The sequence below is a fragment of the Oncorhynchus mykiss genome, chromosome 7 (genome assembly GCF_057628025.1).
Source record: "Oncorhynchus mykiss isolate SJ-2025 chromosome 7, ASM5762802v1, whole genome shotgun sequence".
Classification (NCBI taxonomy): domain Eukaryota; kingdom Metazoa; phylum Chordata; class Actinopteri; order Salmoniformes; family Salmonidae; genus Oncorhynchus; species Oncorhynchus mykiss.
The window spans coordinates 47,716,770-47,735,472 of NC_143028.1; the positions used below are offsets into that span (position 1 = coordinate 47,716,770).

At 41.6% G+C, this 18,703-nt stretch overlaps 1 protein-coding gene across 11 annotated transcripts; it reads left to right on the forward strand.

Annotated features, from left to right (window-relative positions):
- The first annotated feature begins 1,099 nt into the window (after positions 1 to 1,099).
- LOC110527987 (complement decay-accelerating factor) lies at positions 1,100 to 7,179 on the forward strand. 11 transcript variants are annotated; one of them, XR_016497289.1, is made up of 14 exons: positions 1,100 to 1,183; positions 1,362 to 1,547; positions 1,677 to 1,776; positions 2,971 to 3,041; positions 3,223 to 3,408; positions 3,664 to 3,747; positions 3,915 to 3,998; positions 4,166 to 4,249; positions 4,417 to 4,500; positions 4,574 to 4,624; positions 4,713 to 4,785; positions 5,075 to 5,117; positions 5,804 to 5,885; positions 6,084 to 7,179. XR_016497289.1 is itself a non-coding variant. In XM_036983505.2 (14 exons), the coding sequence occupies exons 1-13, from the start codon at positions 1,120 to 1,122 to the stop codon at positions 5,865 to 5,867; spliced, it is 1,146 nt and encodes a 381-aa protein (XP_036839400.2). In that variant the 5' UTR covers positions 1,100 to 1,119; the 3' UTR covers positions 5,868 to 5,885; positions 6,084 to 7,179. The 11 variants fall into 11 exon arrangements, 9 of the variants coding, with proteins under 9 accessions (XP_036839400.2, XP_036839414.2, XP_090097301.1 ...); XM_036983505.2 differs by having other exon boundaries at positions 4,713 to 4,754; positions 5,072 to 5,117; XM_036983519.2 differs by having other exon boundaries at positions 4,713 to 4,754.
- Positions 7,180 to 18,703: the final 11,524 nt, after the last annotated feature.

Genomic DNA, 18,703 nt, shown 5'->3' on the forward strand with positions numbered 1-18,703 from the left:
ATTTGTTTCTATTTGTCTTTGTTACTTCGTTTTGATATTTTTGAGTCTTATTTTTGTATATATTTTTATATTAAAATAGTTTTAAATGTTAGGATTATTTATTTGTGTTGTTCTAAATGTCTGAATAAAAATTGCTTTTTTTGTATTGGGGGGGGGGCTGAAGGTTGGGTTCGCCCAGGGAGCCATACCAGCTAGACCCGCCACTGCTGTCAGGGATATTTATTCTGTAGACAATCTACTTACCATGGCAACGGTGCTGTTTTGGAGACATCTCCACCAGTTTCGGGGAGGATACGCCCTAGATTTCTCCAACTGTGGAAAAAAGCTCAGCTATTCCTATGCAGGAAATGGAAGATACGATATCACTATCGTTTGATAGATTTCTTCCAATTAATTCCTGTCACTCAGAGTGGAAGTCTGTATATTTGTTCCCATGCCCTTATTTTGAATTATACAAGAACCATACCAACGTAGCCTTATGTTCATGCATGAGCAAATGATAAGAGGATTGTGCGCTCGGATACTGAAGTGGAAGCAGGAGTCCGTGCTCGAGTCCCTTGAGTTGATGTCCTTTGGACACGCCGCCACCGTATACGATCATTGTCCAGTCAACACATGAACGAAGTACCATCAATAAAAAAAAATGTTTTGGAGTTTTTTGTTTCATTTTTAAGGCGTTTGAGGTTCTTCATGTAATGAAAAGCTCTATATAAAATACATATATTATTATTATTAATGACCATTGTAATATGTAAAATATATAACATAGAGCATATGGGGATTTTAACAAAGCTTGCCCAAATCCCTAACATTACCCTAACCATAACCAATATGCTAACCTTATTCCCATTCCTACCCTTAAATGAAGACCAACCACGATATGGTTGTGTATTGACTTTGTGTCTGTGGTAACTACTGGAAACCAAGTTTTAGATGAAGTGCTACAGTGTTGCTGGAAAGTGAAAATATCTTCAAGCGACAGTTGAAGTTGTCCATGGACTGGTTGGTACTGATTAAACAGCCAGCTAGATAGTGCCAACAAGATCAGAGAGAACTTGTTAGATCGAGAGACCGACTTGTCTTCACATAAAATCAACTTTAAAAAGGACAGCCAGTATAATGTTTTATTCAAAGGCATGGACTAAGTGCTTGATATGCCTTATCTTTTTAACAAGTGGAAATGGTGAGTACGTTTCTAGTCATGGTAACGTTGCTGTACAGTAACCGTTTGCTAGCTAACGTTTATAAAAGTTATAGCTTAATGTTTTGGTTACAAATAGACACTTTGCTAATTTGAGCTGGCCAACGTAACTCTCATTGTGTGTGGAGTTGACATATTCTACTATATCATGTTCTCACAGCCGAGTGTCCCAAACCTCAAGTAGAGGGAAATGTTGTTCTAACGACTGATGCGCTATTAATGAACGATTTTCCGGAGGGAGGGGAAGCCACTTTTGAGTGTGCCAACGGCTACTTGAAAGAGCAAGGATCTGAAAGAATCACCTGCACAAGTGGAAAGTGGAGCACGCTCAAATTAACCTGCAAAAGTATGCGGCAAAATAGTAGCAATTTTCTCAGTTTTTCTGTAAAGTGCGATTTTTATTGCATGTTTGATTTATTTACTGTTTGATTGTTTGTTGCTGGCGTTAACTTGGCTCGATGATTATTCATTTCAGAGAAGGACTGTGGTGCCCCCAGGAAGATGCCACATTTGACATATGAGTTTAAGGAAGGCACACTTTTTGGTGCATCAGCAAGAGCAATCTGTGATAAAGGGTGAGTATGCTTCATCATGTATCTAATGTATCATCAGAGTATGTTAGAATGATTTTGTCAAAAGATTCAATGCCAGACAACCACCCCACCAACCACCTCCAATAATGTATATATAAACTAGATGGCTGATAAGGGGTGCTGTGTTGAAGCCACCCTGCCTCCATCTTGGCACTCCCCCACCGCTGTAAGACATATTTTGGAAGCTATAGAAATTAATTTATTAAAGAAGAACTGAAACATTTTAGTATGTTAAGGCAATTTTGATAACCAAATGTGATAAAGAAGCATGTTCCTACCCGTAAAACTGCTGAAAAACTGTTTTAAAATCACAATTGGCCTCATGGTGAAATCCCTGAGCAGTTTCCTTTCTCTCCAGTGACTAAGTTAGGAAGGGTGCCTGTATTTTTGTTGTGACTGTGTGTATTGATACACAATTCAAAGTTTTACTAATCGACCAATAGGAGCCCTTCTTTGTGGTCTTTGTTGTTGGATCTGTGCTTGAAATTCACTGCTCGACTGAGGGACCTTACAGATATTTGAATGTGTGGGGTAGTCATTTAAAAATCATGTTAAACACTGTTATTGCACACAGACTGAGTCCATGCAACTTATGTAACTTGTTAAGCACATTTTTAGTCCTGAACTTATTTAGGCTTGCCATAAGAAAAGGGTTGCATGCTTATTGTCTCAAGACTTTTCAGCTTTTAATTAATTTACAAACATTTCTAAAAACATAATTCCACTTGACATTAAACACTGTTATTGCACACAGACTGAGTCCATGCAACTTATGTAACTTGTTAAGCACATTTTTAGTCCTGAACTTATTTAGGCTTGCCATAAGAAAAGGGTTGCATGCTTATTGTCTCAAGACATTTCAGCTTTTAATTAATTTACAAACATTTCTATATTATATTGTGTGTAGATCAGTGACACAAAATCTCAATGTAATCCATCTTAAATTCCGGCTGTAGCACAACAAAAAATGGAAAAGGTCAAGGGGTGTGAATACTTTCTGAAGGCACTGTACTGTAGAATTGCATTCATTCCAATGGAGGACTGCTCCTACTGGGGAGTGCAAATATGGCTGACCGTAGGCTTCAAAACCTCTCAATAGCCAATAGATGGCATAAGCAATCCAGGGTTTATATACATCATTGACCACCTCTCACATGCTCTCTCCCCCTCTTCTAGTTATCAACTTATGGGCCCAAGTTACAGGCAGTGTTATGCCATAGGTTGGAGTGGAAGACCAAGATGTAAAGGTAAATCTCCCATATTTGCCATTGACACACTTGGACATCTATGCATGACTCCCTGTCAAAGCATGACTCCCTGTCAAAGCATGACTCCTTAATAAAGGTTAAATAAAATAGAAAATAAGGCATTGAACTTGTTTGAATAAAGACCACAAATATAATGCAACCATGTATGTGTCTTCCTCAGTGGTAACTTGTGATAAACCTCCTGAGATAATGCATGGCACGATCATAGAGAAGCCTGGCGAAGAGTTACCAGAGTATGGTGGTGTCATACAGTACTCCTGTAATGAAGGTTACACCCTCATTGGAAACAAATCAATTGAGTGTATTGAAGATGGTGAATACAACTCATTACCTCCTGAATGTAAAGGTATGGATTCCATTTATGTTTGATCAATTATCTGCCAACTTTTATGGGTTATATGCTTTACAGAGGATACATTATATATTATTGTTGTAGATCCGCCTTCACCCTACATCTAGACACTGCAGGCATGTGTCGGACTATCATAAGGAACATTGTCATTGATCTTCCTTCTGTAAATCCCTGTCAGTGTCATATGTAACAGTGGTGTACACTTGAAGGTGCAGTACTGAATAATCATTGTACATTTCTATTTCATAGATGTCAATGACATTCTTTTGAAACCAACAACTATATCAACATCATCAATAACAACAACATCGACTGTTCCACCCACAATACAAGGTAGAGGAAATCCAAGTAAATCTATCCCAGTGTAATCAAGGGCTTGATAATTCATTGAATTTGGTATTTGCAGTTTCAGGGAGTAACAGTGGTGTACACTAATTAAAAATGAAAGCACTGCATGAAGGTGCAATACTGAATAATCATTGTACATTTCTATTTCATAGATGTCAATGACATTCTTTTGAAACCAACAACTATATCAACATCATCAATAACAACAACATCGACTGTTCCACCCACAATACAAGGTAGAGGAAATCCAAGTAAATCTATCCCAGTGTAATCAAGGGCTTGATAATTCATTGAATTTGGTATTTGCAGTTTCAGGGAGTAACAGTGGTGTACACTAATTAAAAATGAAAGCACTGCATGAAGGTGCAATACTGAATAATCATTGTACATTTCTATTTCATAGATGTCAATGACATTCTTTTGAAACCAACAACTATATCAACATCATCAATAACAACAACATCGACTGTTCCACCCACAATACAAGGTAGAGGAAATCCAAGTAAATCTATCCTAGTGTAATCAAGGGCTTGATAATTCGTTGAATTTGGTATTTGCAGTTTCAGGGAGTAACAGTGGTGTACACTAATTAAACATGAAAGCACTGCATGAAGGTGCAATACTGAATAATCATTGTACATTTCTATTTCATAGATGTCAATGACATTCTTTTGAAACCATCAACTATATCAACATCATCAATAACAACAACATCGACTGTTCCACCCACAATACGAGGTAGATGAAATCCAAGTAAATCTATCCCAGTATAATCAAGGGCTTGTTTATTAATTTAATTTGAAATTTGCAGTTTCAGGGAGGAATAATGGCATTGGGGAACATGACACCAATGCAGCTACTGGTGAGTTAAGTTGATTCAATTGATTATTATTTTGTAGTATATTTTTCTAGCTCATATTTGAACAAATAATACTGAATCTCTATTTCAGAGATTGCAGCAGTTGTGGGAAGTGGGATCGGCACTGTCATAAGTAAGAATTCCATCATTTGAAACAATCACAAGTGAGAGGGGGGATATTTGTTTCTAATACACTTTTTGAAGAAGTAGCTGTTGAGTTCAAAGATATGTTCTAACTAAACTGGATACTTTGTTTTATACTGTACTGGGGAAACATTCCCTTCTGTAGCCCATCAGGAATTTCCTCCACATTACTTGATTTGTTACACTAGTAAGCCTAGTTAAACTGCCTACTTTCACATTTTACCATGTTTATCAGATTTGTGTTACACTTTCTCTTCACCATTTGAAGACCATACAGTGGACTCATGATTGATACCTTGTCTTTTGCAGTTACACTTATTGTTCTGATCACACGGTATTGGAAGAGGAAAGGGTGAGAACCTACATTTAATAATTTATCTTTTTCGAAAATAGTCCATGATTAAGCACGATTTCACCTACAACTAAATCAAAGATTATATTTTCCTCTTACTAACTATACTGTATGTGCATTAACCACAGCTTCTGGCAACTGACTTACACCGTCATTAAATCCAAAAATTATTTGGATAAACTAGCTATACGGTTGGCCAATTAATTGACCAAAACAATATTTGTTAACAAAACTTTATTTACATAACCCATCAACTAACATTCAGTCTGGCCATGGGCATTTATACTGTATTTATTTATTCCCTACAGTATCTGTGATTTGCATGATCAAACTTTTTGCTGGTTACTTTTCCCTGTTTTGGCCAAAAAATTACATTTTCCCTGCAGTGTGTTGAAAAATCAAGGTAGTAAGGAAACCCTTTGCAAAGGCACTCTCGGACAGATATTGGCTTTGAAAAAGAGAATAGAGTATGTTGTTCTAAAGGGAGGTGGGGTAGTAGGCTAGGCTATACACAGTGCTGAGCTGACCAGCTTTCTAACTGCCTACCACACTGGAACACACAAACTACCCAACTAAAACACTGCTAAAATACTGAGATTGGCATGCAGAATATATTTCTTTACTGCACTATTATAGGTAAACATGGTAATCCTGACAAACTGTCATTGTTTGAAAATGATACATAGCTCGTACCAGTTTGGAGAAGACCGAAGTCGAACAGAGGAATTATTACAATTTCAAAATAACTAAGTTGAATGCCTACCCAAGGTACCTACAGTTCATACATATCATTATATTAAAACCATTATTCAAAAATATGTTCACCATCTTTTAACCAAAGTCTCACTCATATGACTATACGGTTTGTGTTAGTCTTTTGAGCTTGAGTAATCTAAATAGTGACACTATTGTTAAAACTGCTCCGCTGAGTTAATGCTTTGTCTAAAATGTCTCATTTCTTTCCAGGGCTAGGACTGCACCTATCTGCTAGTCTGCATCTGTAGCCTTGAAAAGTAGTGCCAGCGGATTGTTCCTCTGACCATTCCCTGGTTGGACAAAGCCATTTAATTTACAGTGCCTTTATGTATGTGGCAATACTGAATGGAAGTTATAATTGCACTTTTTATTAAGTTGTTTTTGAAAGTCAGTTCAGCGGAAATGTTTTAACCCAATGTTTGAAAACCGGTATTTAAATATTTTTTTTCTCCATTTATATACAAAACTGAAATATACCTAATTGTCTTTTCAACTGCCATATTTGACTACAGGTTGCTAGCTTGCTCTGTTGTGTGGGCAGAAGCCCCTGTAATGAGATTAGTGCACTAAACAAAATGTATGACTGAGGAAATTCCCAGGCTGATAATCACTGACCATTTCTAAATGTGTGCTTACTGATCGTGGCTCACAGGAAAATAACAGTAAGAGACAGTTTCCTGGACCCAGGTTAAGCCTACAGCACTGTATTCCTTTTCAAGTAGGCTTAATCTGGGTCCAGGAAACCAGCTCTTCATGTTATTTTCCTGCAGCCCCAAATGTCACAAAATAATGTCAATCTTATTTACTTAGAGGTTTTGTACTTTTGATTTTCTAGTTTGTATTGTGTGATTTAAGAGATCAAATTATTTTTATGATAACTGCCTTTGCTCCTTCTTTGAGACACATTTGTGTAAATATGAAAGTATGTACATTGTCTAATAATCATGGTTGGGTAGGTTCATTTGTAAATGTAATCTGTTACAGTTACTATACTATATGCCAGAAATGTTCCATATCCACAAAAAGCTTATTTCTCTCAAATGTTGTGCATAAATTAGTTTACATCTAGGGTTGCCAACTTTTTCACTACCAAATAAGGGACAAAAGGTGGCGTGCCAGTCAGTGCACAGTGCCACGGCGGTATGGGTATGGTGTCGTGTGAATACAGTGATACAGTGTATATTCATATTCTTATTCAATTGGAAAGGCAAAACATTTTTATATTCCATTTAGCCTATAGCTTTACTAAAACTCTATCATTATGTAAACTTATATGAATAAATCTCTAAATAAATTATCAAAGAAATCACAATTTGGATCTTTACAGCAACAACAAAAAAACGTTTCAAATGCAAAAGAGGAAAGAGGGGCATGAGTCACTCACTAAGTCTACATATTTTTTGCTGCTCGTGACTGATTCAAGCCGTCCTTTCTCCTCTTGCATAGCTAGAGAGAAGGCATTACATGACAAGTCACAGTTCCCAGATATTTGAAGTTCATTTTTGATCAGCTCTGTGCTACATCGGTTTCTTGAGTCTGACCATTTAATGGTCATCAGACAGAAAATCCTCTCTACAAAGACATTTGAGTCTGGCACACTGAGGACAAATGAGACAATCCTGAACATGTTGATCAAGTTGGCTTTCCCTAAGTTTTTGAAAACTGCCACCTACTTCGCACTGGTGGATTTTGTGGTATCCTGTCTGGTATTCTGTATTTCCTCCAGGCTAGCACAAAACTCTTCATAGAGTTGGTCCATACTGACTGTATTACATGTTCTGGTGAGAAATCAAACCACTTGTCAATGTATGTAATGACAGTGTCATAGAACTTCAAAGTCCTGTTGCTGCTTGGACCTTTGTGCTGACAATTGTTTGTCCATCAGCTGCTTGGTCTACTCAGAAAAAAACTGTCCTGTTTCAGCTGAAGCATCTTACATTTTGAACTTTTGGACTTACTCGTAAACATCTATGATGCAGAGCGCTGTTTCCTCCAGATTTTTTTACGAGTTGGTCAAAAACACACCCACTTTGTGGAAAAAGCACAGATAAATCTCAGCATCTTCTGTTTTTTCTTTATACTCGAAAATACTATTCAGTGCCACAGGACAGGTCTCCCTAAGGGACCTGAAGTATGACGTAAGAGCTGGCCAGCTTTGCTGGAGACGATCAACAGCTGGATGAAGAGCCATCGTGTGCAAACATGTCGCAGAATTTCACGCCACTCGGTGTCAAAAAAGACAAAAAAATGCATGCAGTTCCTCTCTTCGGGAAGCGGATACTGATAAGTGGCTGTAAAACAATTGTCTCAATATCCACTGACCGCAGGCGTGCTTGCAGGCATTATGAGCTATGTGAGCTGGGCAATTAGCTTTCAGAATGTGATTGTTGGCTCTGCTCAATAACTGGTAAACGGAGGTGTTTTCCAATTATATCAGTTTCCGCAGTAGACGTAACGAAGAATGCACCGATATTGCTAGCACCTTTAGCTAGCGTGACCTTGTGCATTTCTGTGGACGCATGCTGAGTTAGGTCATTCTCCCCTTCGTGGCCAATTGATATTTCCCGACACATAAAGTACAGAAAGCTTTGGTCGAGTCAACACTGACGGGCTTAACCCACATATTTTTTACCTCACATTGTTTGTTGTAGCTGCACAGTCTTGTTTGCATGTTTATCTATACTTCCTTGATATGCCAAACCGACCGAACAATAACAGAAATTACTTTGCATGAATTGGCGCGTTTACACTATACTGTTATTGGATGAATATACGGGACAAGGGAGGTCCCGTATGGGACAAACCTATTTAGCCCAATATAAGGGACATCCCGGCTAATACGGGACAGTTGGCAACCCTATTTACATTCCTGTTAGTGAGCATTTCTCCTTAGCCAGATAATCCAGCCACGCGACAGGTGTGGCATATCAAGAAGCTGATTTAAACAGCATGATCATTACACAGGTGCACCTTGTGCTGGGATAATAAAAGGCCACTAAAATGTGCAGTTTTGTCACAGATGTCTCAAGTTTTGAGGGAGCTTGCAATTGGCATGCTGACTGCAGGAATGCCCAACAGAGCTGTTTCCAAATAATTGAATGTTAAAAAAATCATTCTGATTGGCTGGGCCTGGCTCCCTAGTGGGTGGACCTGATTTCTAAGTGTGTGGACCTATGCCCTCCCAGGACCACCCATGGCTGCGCCCCTGCCCAGTCATGTGAAAAATCCATAGATTAGGGCCTAATGAATTGATTTAAATAGACTGATTTCCTTCTATGAAATGTAACTCAGTAAAGTCTTTGAAAGTGTTGCATGTTTTTGTTCAGTATAGTTACCTGTCCTAAATTGTAATCAGTAACTTAACTTTTGAATTACCCAAACTCAGTAACGTAAATCTGATTACTTTCTCTTTAAGAAGCATAGGTTGGCATGAATCTTGTTCTGGAAGCAGCTCTGCTGAGTGGTCACTATCTCCTATTACAGCCTTTAAACTCTTTAACTGTTTTAATGTCACCATTGGCCTTATGGTGAAATCCCAGAGTGGCAATTGAGTAAGGAAGGATGCCTATATCTTTGTAGTGACTGGGTGTATTGATACACCAAAGTGTAGTTAATAACTTCACTATGCTCATAGGGATATTCAATCATAGCCACGGGAAGTAGGGGTGCTGAAGGTCCCTGATAAATGAATACAAATATATATAATATTATATTCCCCCCAACAAAATGTGTGAACTAGTCCTTTATTGCTCATGTTTTAGCAGAGAAACAAGGGCAGTGAATACTTTCCGAGAGCACTGTAGGTCACTGTCATTGCCAAATGTCGAAACTCAATAGATACATTCACAACTATGCTTACTGGGAATAACAAGGCCATTATCTCAACGTGCTAAAAAAGCTCTTTGACCTGTGCTTACACTGCACCGTTGTGCGTCCATCCACAGTCTCAAAGCCTTGAACTGTTGCTTTTAGGATCAGAGGTCCCAGGATGAGGCTGCTGGTGTCCCTTTCTGTAGCTCAAAATGTGGACTCTTCCCCCTCACCTTGATGAAGACTGGTCATACAGTATGTGCAGGCTTTCTTGACAGCATTTATAAGGCTAGACGCAAGAGGAGATCTAAGGGTACAGATAAACCTGCAACACAACAATAAGGCAACAAGTGACACTGACAACTATGGCCATGGGTCTTTACTGATAGGCCACCACAGATATATTTTTTCATGACGAAAGATAATTTCATAATATAAAAATAAAATGTTTTGTCACATGCGGCGAATACAACAGGTTTACCATGAAATGCTTACTTACAAGCCCTTAACCAACAATGCAATTTTTTTAGAGTACGTAAGTAAATATTTGCTAAAAAAAACAAATAATAATAATAAGGCTATATACAGGGGGTGCTGGTTAGTTGAGGTAATTGAGATAATATGTACATGTAGGTAGGAGTAAAGTGAATATGCATAGATAATAACAGCGAGTAGCAGTAGTGTAAAAAAAGGGGTCATTGCAAATAGTCCAGGTAGCCATTTGATTAACTGTTTAGCAGTCTTATGGCTTGGGGGTAGAAACTGTTAAGGAGCCTTTTGGACCTAGAATGCTACCACACTGTAAGTGCCCAGAGAGAACAGTCTATGACTTGGGTGGCTGGAGTCTGACAACTTTTAGGGCCTTCCTCTGACACCGCCTGGTTTAGAAGTCCTGGATGGCAGAAAGCTTGGTCCCAGTGATGTACTGGGCCGTAAGCACTACCAATGTTTGGTGATGAATCTGTAGCGAGGGCCAGCCAACGAGAGCATACAGTTCACAGTAGTGGGTAGTATATGGGGCTTTGGTGACAAAACGGATGGCACTGTGATAGACTACATCCAGTTTGCTGAGTAGAGTGTTGGAGGCTATTTTGTAAATGACATCGCCAAAGTCAAGGATCGGTAGGATAGTCAGTTTTACGAGGGTATGTTTGGCAGCATGAGTTAAGGAGGCTTTGTTGCGAAATAGGAAGCCGGTTCTAGATTTCATTTTGGATTGGAGATGCTTAATGTGAGTCTGGAAGGAGAGTTTACAGTCTAACCAGACACTTAGAATATGTTGACAACTACAAAGACCTAAGTCAGAACCGTCCAGAGTAGTGATGCTGGTCGGGCAGGGGGGTGCAGGCAGCAATCGGTTGAAGAGCATGCATTTAGTTTTACTAGCATTTAAAAGCAGTTGGAGGCCATGGAAGGAGTGTTGTATGGCATTGAAGCTCGTTTGGAGGTTTGATATCACAGTGTCCAAAGAAGGGACAGATGTATACAGAATGGTGTCGTCTGCGTAGAGGTGGATCAGAGAATCACCAGCAGCAAGAGTGACATCATTGATGTATACAGAGGAAAGAGTCGGCCCGAGAATTGAACCCTAGAGACTGCCAGAGGTCTGGACAACAGGCCCTCCGATTTGACACACTGAACTCCGTCTTAGAAGTAGTTGGTGAACCACGCGTGGCAGTCATTTGAGAAACCAGGGCTTTTGAGTCTGCCGATAAGAATGCGGTGATTGACAAAAGCCTTGGCCAGGTCGATGATGACGGCTGCACAGTACTGTCTTATCAATGGCGTTTATGATATCGTTTAGGACCTTGAACGTGGCTGAGGTGCACCCATGACCAGCTCGGAAACCAGATTGCATAGTGGAGAAGGTACGGTGGGTTTCGAAATGGTCGGTGATCTGTTTGTTAACTTGGCTTTTGAAGATTTTAGAAAGCCAGGGCAGGATGGATATAGGTGTATAACAGTTTGGGTCAAGTGTGTCACCCCCTTTGAAGAGGGGGATGACCGCGGCAGCTTTCCAATCTTTGGGAATCTCAGACAATATGAAAGAGAGGTTGAACAGTCTAGTATTAGGGGTTGCAACAATTTTGGCGGATCATTTTAGAATTAGAAGGTCCAGATTGTCTAGCCCAGCTGATTTGTAGGGATCCAGATTTTGCAGCTCTTTCAGGATATCAGCTGTCTGGATTTGGGTGAAGGAGGGGGGGGGGGGGGGGCAAGTTGCTGCAGGGGGTGCAGAGCTGATGGCCGGGGTAGGGGTAGCCAGGTGGAAAGCATGGCCAGCCGTAGAAAAATGCTTATTGAAATTATCGATTATCGTAGATTTATCGGTGGTGACAGTGTTTCCTAGCCTCAATGCAGTGGGCAGCTGGGAGGAGGTGCTCTTATTCTCCATCAACTTTATAGTGTCCCCAAACGTTTTGGAATTAGTTCTACAGGATGCACATTTCTGTTTCAAAAAGCTAGCCTTAGCTTTCCTGACTGTGTATATTGGTCCCTGACTTCCCTGAAAAAGCATATCACGGGGGCTATTCGATGCTAATGCAGAATGCCACAGGATGTTTTTGTGCTGATCAAGGGCAGTCAAGTCTGGGGTGAACCAGGGGCTATATCTGTTCTTAGTTCTACATTTTTTGAACGGAACATGCTTATTTAAGATGGTGAGGAAAGCACTTTTAAAGAGCAACCTGGCATCCTCTACTGACAGGATGAGGTCAATATCCTTCCAGGATACCCGGGCCAGGTCGATTAGAAAGGCCTGCTCGCTGAAGTGTTTTAGGGAGTGTTTGACAGTGATGAGGGGTGGTCATTTGACCGCGGACCCATTACGGACACAGGTAATGAGGCAGTGATCACTGATATCCTGGTTGAAGACAGCAGAGGTGTATTTAGAGGGCAAGTTGGTCAGGATGATGTCTAAGAGGGTGCCCATGGTTATGGATTTAGGGTTGTACCTGGTAGGTTCCTTGATAATTTGTGTGAGATTGAGGGAATCTTGCTTAGATTGTAGGAAGGCCGGGGTGTTAAGCATATCCCACTTTAGGTCACCTAACAGTATGAGCTCTGAAGATAGATGGGGGGCAGTCAATTCTCATATGGTGTACAGGGCACAGCTGGGGGCTGAGGGGGGTCTATAACAAGCGGCAACGGTGAGAGACTTGTTTCTGGAAAGGTGGATTTTTTAAAATAGAAGCTTGAATTGTTTTGGCGCAGACCTGGATAGTATGACAGGACTCTGCAGGATATCTCTGCAGTAGATTGCAACTACGCCCACTTTGGCAGTTCCAACTTGTTGGAAAATGTTGTAGTTGGGGATAGACATTTCAGGATTTTTGATGGTCTTCCTAAGCCAAGATTCAGACACGGCTAGGACATCTGGGTTGGTTGGAGTGTGCTAGAGCACTGAATAAAACAAACTTAGGGAGGAGTCTTCTAATGTTAACATGCATGAAACCAAAGCTTTTACGGTTTCAGAAGTCAACGAATGAGGATGCCTGGGGAATGGGAGTGGTGCTGGGGGCTGCAGGGCCTGGGTTATCCTCTAAATCACCAGAGGAGGAGTAGGATAAGGGTATGGCTAAAGGCTATAAGAACTAGTCGTCTAGTGCGTTCGGAACAGAGAGTAAAAGGAGAAGATTTCTGGGTGTGGAAGAATATATTCAAGGCATAATGTACAGACAAGGGAATCGTAGAATGTGAGTACAGTGGAGGTACATTGAGTGATGATGAGAGTGGTTTTGGCTCTAGAGGCACCAGTTGAGCAAGGTGAGGTCACCGCATGTGTGGGGGGTGGAACAAAAGGGCTATCGAAGGCATATTGGGCAGGGCTGGGGGCTCTACAGTGAAATAAGACAATCACTAACCAAAACAGCAATAGACAAGGCATATTGACATTAGGGAGAGGCATGTGTAGCCGAGTGATCATAGGGTCCAATGAGTAGCAATAGATGAGTCAGGGAGCCGATTCAGTAGTTGCTACTACGCTAGGCGAGCTGGAGACAAGGCGATTCAGACAGCTAGCGGGCCGGGGCAAGCAGATGGGCCTCCGGCGACATCGCAACAGAAGAGCCTGTTGAAACCACCTCGGACGATTACGTCGGCAAACCAGTCGTGATGGATTGGCGGGGCCCCGTGTCGCCATTAAAGGGTCCAGGTCAATTGGCAAAAGAGGTATTGTAGACCAAGAATTGGCTGGTGGATCTCTTCAGCTAGCCGGGAGATGGGCCTAGCTCGAGGCTAGCTCAAGGCGGGTGCTTGCGTCGGGACAGAGACGTTAGCCAGGAGTAGCCACTCGGATTGCGGCTAGCTAGCTGCTATGATCCGGTGTAAAGGTTCAGAGCTTGCAGTAGAAATCCGGAGATGTGCTCTGGGTTGATATCACTCTGTGCAGACTGGCAGGTATAGACCGAGCTGAGGCTTGCTGTTGTCCGAGGTAACGGTGAAGACCGCTAGGAGTGGCTAACTGACTACTAGCTAGTGTCTAGTTAGCTGGCTAGCTTCTGATGAGGGTTCCGGTTCTAAAATATAAAAATAGCAGATCCGTACCACATTGGGTGAGGCGGGTTGCAGGAGAGTATATTCAGTCCGTAGATGGAAAGTGAGATTAAAATATATACGAACAATATACGGGAAAAAAACTATATTTACATGGGACAAGACGGGACAGGACAAAACACACGTCCGACTGCTACGCGATCTTGGAATGGCGTATGCAAATGCAAGAAACCACTTTACAAAATACAATTAATTATTATTCCCATACCATTATTACAGAGAATCAGACAAATTATGCTACCCTCTGCCTATTGGCTACTAAAAAATACAACACTGCCCCTTTAAGACATAAACCAAAGCTCTTTACCTGACTAGCGTTTTCAAAGATGGCTAGAAAGGCACACATTTTGTGCTCTTGTAGGAAGCAAAAATTCACCCATTGTCGACTAGAAATTAGCTATAACTGGGCTAATAACTCACTAACTAGCAAAGAACATGAACAAATGTGCACAGGTGGCTACAGTCAGCTCTCATTTTGATATGGCAGCAGCTCATGCTGTAAATACAGTCCAGTTCAAAGTAAATGACAGATCCATATACTGCAATGACTATTTGCATATAAGTCTACTGCAGCTCTGACTGGTTATATCCCACCGGTCTGTGTAGAGTCAATGCACTAGAATTCTACTCTAATGCGCTCTGCCTAGAAGAAAATCTCTTGCACAGCTGTCTTTTATAATGCTTGTAAAGTTTGTTTTGTTTCGGTATGTTACATTGAAAGTGGCTAATATTGAGTTGATTCGAGAATAATTACCAGAGTAGAGCGAAACGTTACTAGTGTTAACTAAAAGGGGAAAACTCTAGAAAGTTCAGTGAAGTTCAATCTCTTGCTTCTCTGAGGGGCTGATATTTCTTCTGCGAGACAGTGCGCAGCTCCCCTCGGGAACATTGCGCACTACCCTCTGTAGCGCCTTGCAGTCGGATGCCGAGCAGTTGCCATTCCAAATAGTGATGCAACCAGTCGGGATGCTCTCGATGGTGCAGCTGTAGAACTTTTTGAGGATCGGAGGACCCATGCCAAATCACTGTAGATGTGTCCATTTTTTGAAAGCGGAAGGCGTCCATAAGAATTTGCATAGTGCGGCTGTCCTCTCTAGGAATGCCGAAGTCATTCAGGGAGCCCTGCATTTTGCCATCTAGAAAGCAGCAGGTGAAAAGTCCACATCACACCGAAAAACTAATTAAAACAGGCAAGGAAAAATAACGACTTTGAGATTCTTGGGAAAGAGGTATGTGGGTGCTCCATATAACTCAACCGTGGCCGGAAATGAAGGGGTATTGAATGGGCTTGTACTTTTTGCAGTTGCCATGGCAAGTAATTTGTTCACAAATATGAACAACCCTTGGCGGCTTGGCTAGTTACAGACACCCCAATATAAATGGAGTCAAGAGTGTAGATTTGTCTCCCACTCTAGTCCAGTCATCTAGTACACAAGGCTTACTGTTGGGAACCTACAAGTGTTGATAGTGCTTTCTCCTCCATTCATATACAATTATGAAAAGTGCTTAATAGATCTCTAGGGGCGCTATTTCATTTTTGGATAAAAAACGTTCCCGTTTTAAGCGCGATATTTTGTCACGAAAAGATGCTCGACTATGCATATTCTTGACAGTTTTGGAAAGAAAACACTCTGAAGTTTCAGAATCTGCAAAGATTTTGTCTGTAAGTGCCCCAGAACTCATTCTACAGGCGAAACCAAGATGATGCATCAACCAGGAATTAGCAGAATTTCTGAAGCTCTGTTTTCCATTGTCTCCTTATATGGCTGTGATTGCGCAAGGAATGAGCCTACACTTTCTGTCGTTCGCCCAAGGTCTTAGCAGCATTGTGACGTATTTGTAGGCATATCATTGGAAGATTGACCATAAGAGACTACATTTTCCAAGTGTCCGCCTGGTGTCCTGCGTGGAATTCGGTGCGCAATTGCCAGCTGCTTGTACTTTACCATTTGATTCAGGGGAGAAACCATGTGTCCAAGAACGATGTATCAATGAAGAGATATGTGAAAAACACCTTGATGATTGATTCTAAACAACGTTTGCCATGTTTTCAGTCGATATTATGGAGTTAATTTGGAAAAAAGTTCGCGTTTTGAGGACTGAATTTTCTTTTTTTTTTTGGTAGCCAAATGTGATGTATAAAACGGAGCTATTTCTAATACACAAAGAATCTTTTTGGAAAAACTGAGCATCTGCTATCTAACTGAGAGTATCCTCATTGAAAACATCAGAAGTTCTTCAAAGGTAAATGATTTTATTTGAAGGCTTTTATGTTTTTGTTGAAATGTTGCGTGCTGGATGCTAACGCTAATGCTAACGCTAAATGCTTTGCTGGCTAGCTACTTTTACACAAATTATTGTTTTCCTATGGTTGAGAAGCATATTTTGAAAATCTGAGATGACAGTGTTGTTTACAAAAGGCTGAGCTTGCGAGATGGCATATTTATTTCATTTCATTTGCGATTTTCATGAATAGTTAACGTTGCGTTATGGTAATGAGCTTGAGGCTGTAGTCACGATACCGGATCCGGGTTTGGGAGATCAGAGAGGTTAATTGCTGGTTGTGCTTAGCTTTTTTAATACATTTCTTCCAAAGAATAATTGCATATGGGAAATGTCCAGCCCCACTGCAATGAACCTTTTTTTACATCTGGCTCCTGTAAGAATATACACTGCTCAAAAAAATAAAGGGAACAATTAAACAACACAATGTAACTCCAAGTCAATCACACTTCTGTGAAATCAAACTGTCCACTTAGGAAGCAACACTGATTGACAATAAATGTCACATGCTGTTCTGCAAATGGAATAGACAACAGGTGGAAATTATAGGCAATTAGCAAGACACCCCCAATAAAGGAGTGGTTCTGCAGGTGATAACCACAGACCACTTCTCAGTTCCTATGCTTCCTGGCTGATGTTTTTGTTACTTTTGAATGCTGGCGGTGCTTTCACTCTAGTGGTAGCATGAGACGGAGTCTACAACCCACACAAGTGGCTCAGGTAGTGCAGCTCATCCAGGATGGCACATCAATGCGAGCTGTGGCAAGAAGGTTTGCTGTGTCTGTCAGCGTAGTGTCCAGAGCATGGAGGCGCTACCAGGAGACAGGCCAGTACATAAGGAGACGTGGAGGAGGCCGTAGGAGGGCAACAACCCAGCAGCAGGACCGCTACCTCCGCCTTTGTGCAAGGAGGAGCAGGAGGAGCACTGCCAGAGCCCTGCAAAATGACCTCCAGCAGGCCACAAATGTGCATATGTCTGCTCAAACGGTCAGAAACAGACTCCATGAGGGTGGTATGAGGGCCCGACGTCCACAGGTGGGGGTTGTGCTTACAGCCCAACACCGTGCAGAGAACACCAAGATTGGCAAATTCGCCACTGGCGCCCTGTGCTCTTCACAGATGAAAGCAGGTTCACACTGAGCACATGTGACAGATGTGACAGAGTCTGGAGACGCTGTGGAGAACGTTCTGCTGCCTGCATCATCCTCCAGCATGACCGGTTTGGCGGTGGGTCAGTCATGGTGTGGGGTGGCATTTCTTTGGGGGCCGCACAGCCCTCCATGTGCTCACCAGAGGTAGCCTGACTGCCATTAGGTACCGAGATGAGATCCTCAGACCCCTTGTGAGACCATGTGCTGGTGCGGTTGGCCCTGGGTTCCTCCTAATGTAAGACAATGCTAGACCTCATGTGGCTGGAGTGTGTCAGCAGTTCCTGCAAGAGGAAGGCATTGATGCTATGGACTGGCCCGCCCGTTCCCCAGACCTGAATCCAATTGAGCACATCTGGGACATCATGTCTCGCTCCATCCACCAACGCCACGTTGCACCACAGACTGTCCAAGAGTTGGCGGATGCTTTAGTCCAGGTCTGGGAGGAGATCCCTCAGGAAACCATCCGCCACCTCATCAGGAGCATGCCCAGGCGTTGTAGGGAGGTCATACAGGCACGTGGAGGCCACACACACTACTGAGCCTCATTTTGACTTGTTTTAAGGACATTACATCAAAGTTGGATCAGCCTGTAGTGTGGTTTTCCACTTTAATTTTGAGTGTGACTCCAAATCCAGACCTGGAAATTTGATTTCCATTGATAATTGTTGTGTGATTCTGTTGTCAGCACATTCAACTATGTCAAGAAAAAAGTATTTAATAAGAATATTTCATTCATTCAGATCTAGGATAAGTCTCTTGGGGTATGTTTCTATAAGCTTGGCACATCTGCCCACTGGGATTTTTGCCCATTCTTCAAGGCAAAACTGTTCCAGCTCCTTCAAGTTGGATGGGTTCCACTGGTGTACAGCAAGTCATACCACAGATTCTCAATTGGATTGAATTCTTGACTTTGACTAGGCCATTCCCTTAAACCACTCAAGTGTTGCTTTAGCAGTATGCTTAGGGTCATTGTCCTGCTGGAAGGTGAACCTCAAATCTATGGAAGACTGAAACAGGTTTCCCTCAAGAATT

What these genes read in the sequence shown, in the direction of transcription:
- LOC110527987 (XM_036983505.2), top strand. Translation starts at nt 1,120, where the DNA reads ATGTTTTATTCAAAGGCATGGACTAAGTGCTTGATATGCCTTATCTTT. An exon ending in CTTTTTAACAAGTGGAAATG is followed by an intron (nt 1,184 to 1,361) that starts GTGAGTACGTTT and finishes ATGTTCTCACAG; the next exon opens with CCGAGTGTCCCAAACCTCAA. An exon ending in TGGAAGACCAAGATGTAAAG is followed by an intron (nt 3,042 to 3,222) that starts GTAAATCTCCCA and finishes TGTCTTCCTCAG; the next exon opens with TGGTAACTTGTGATAAACCT.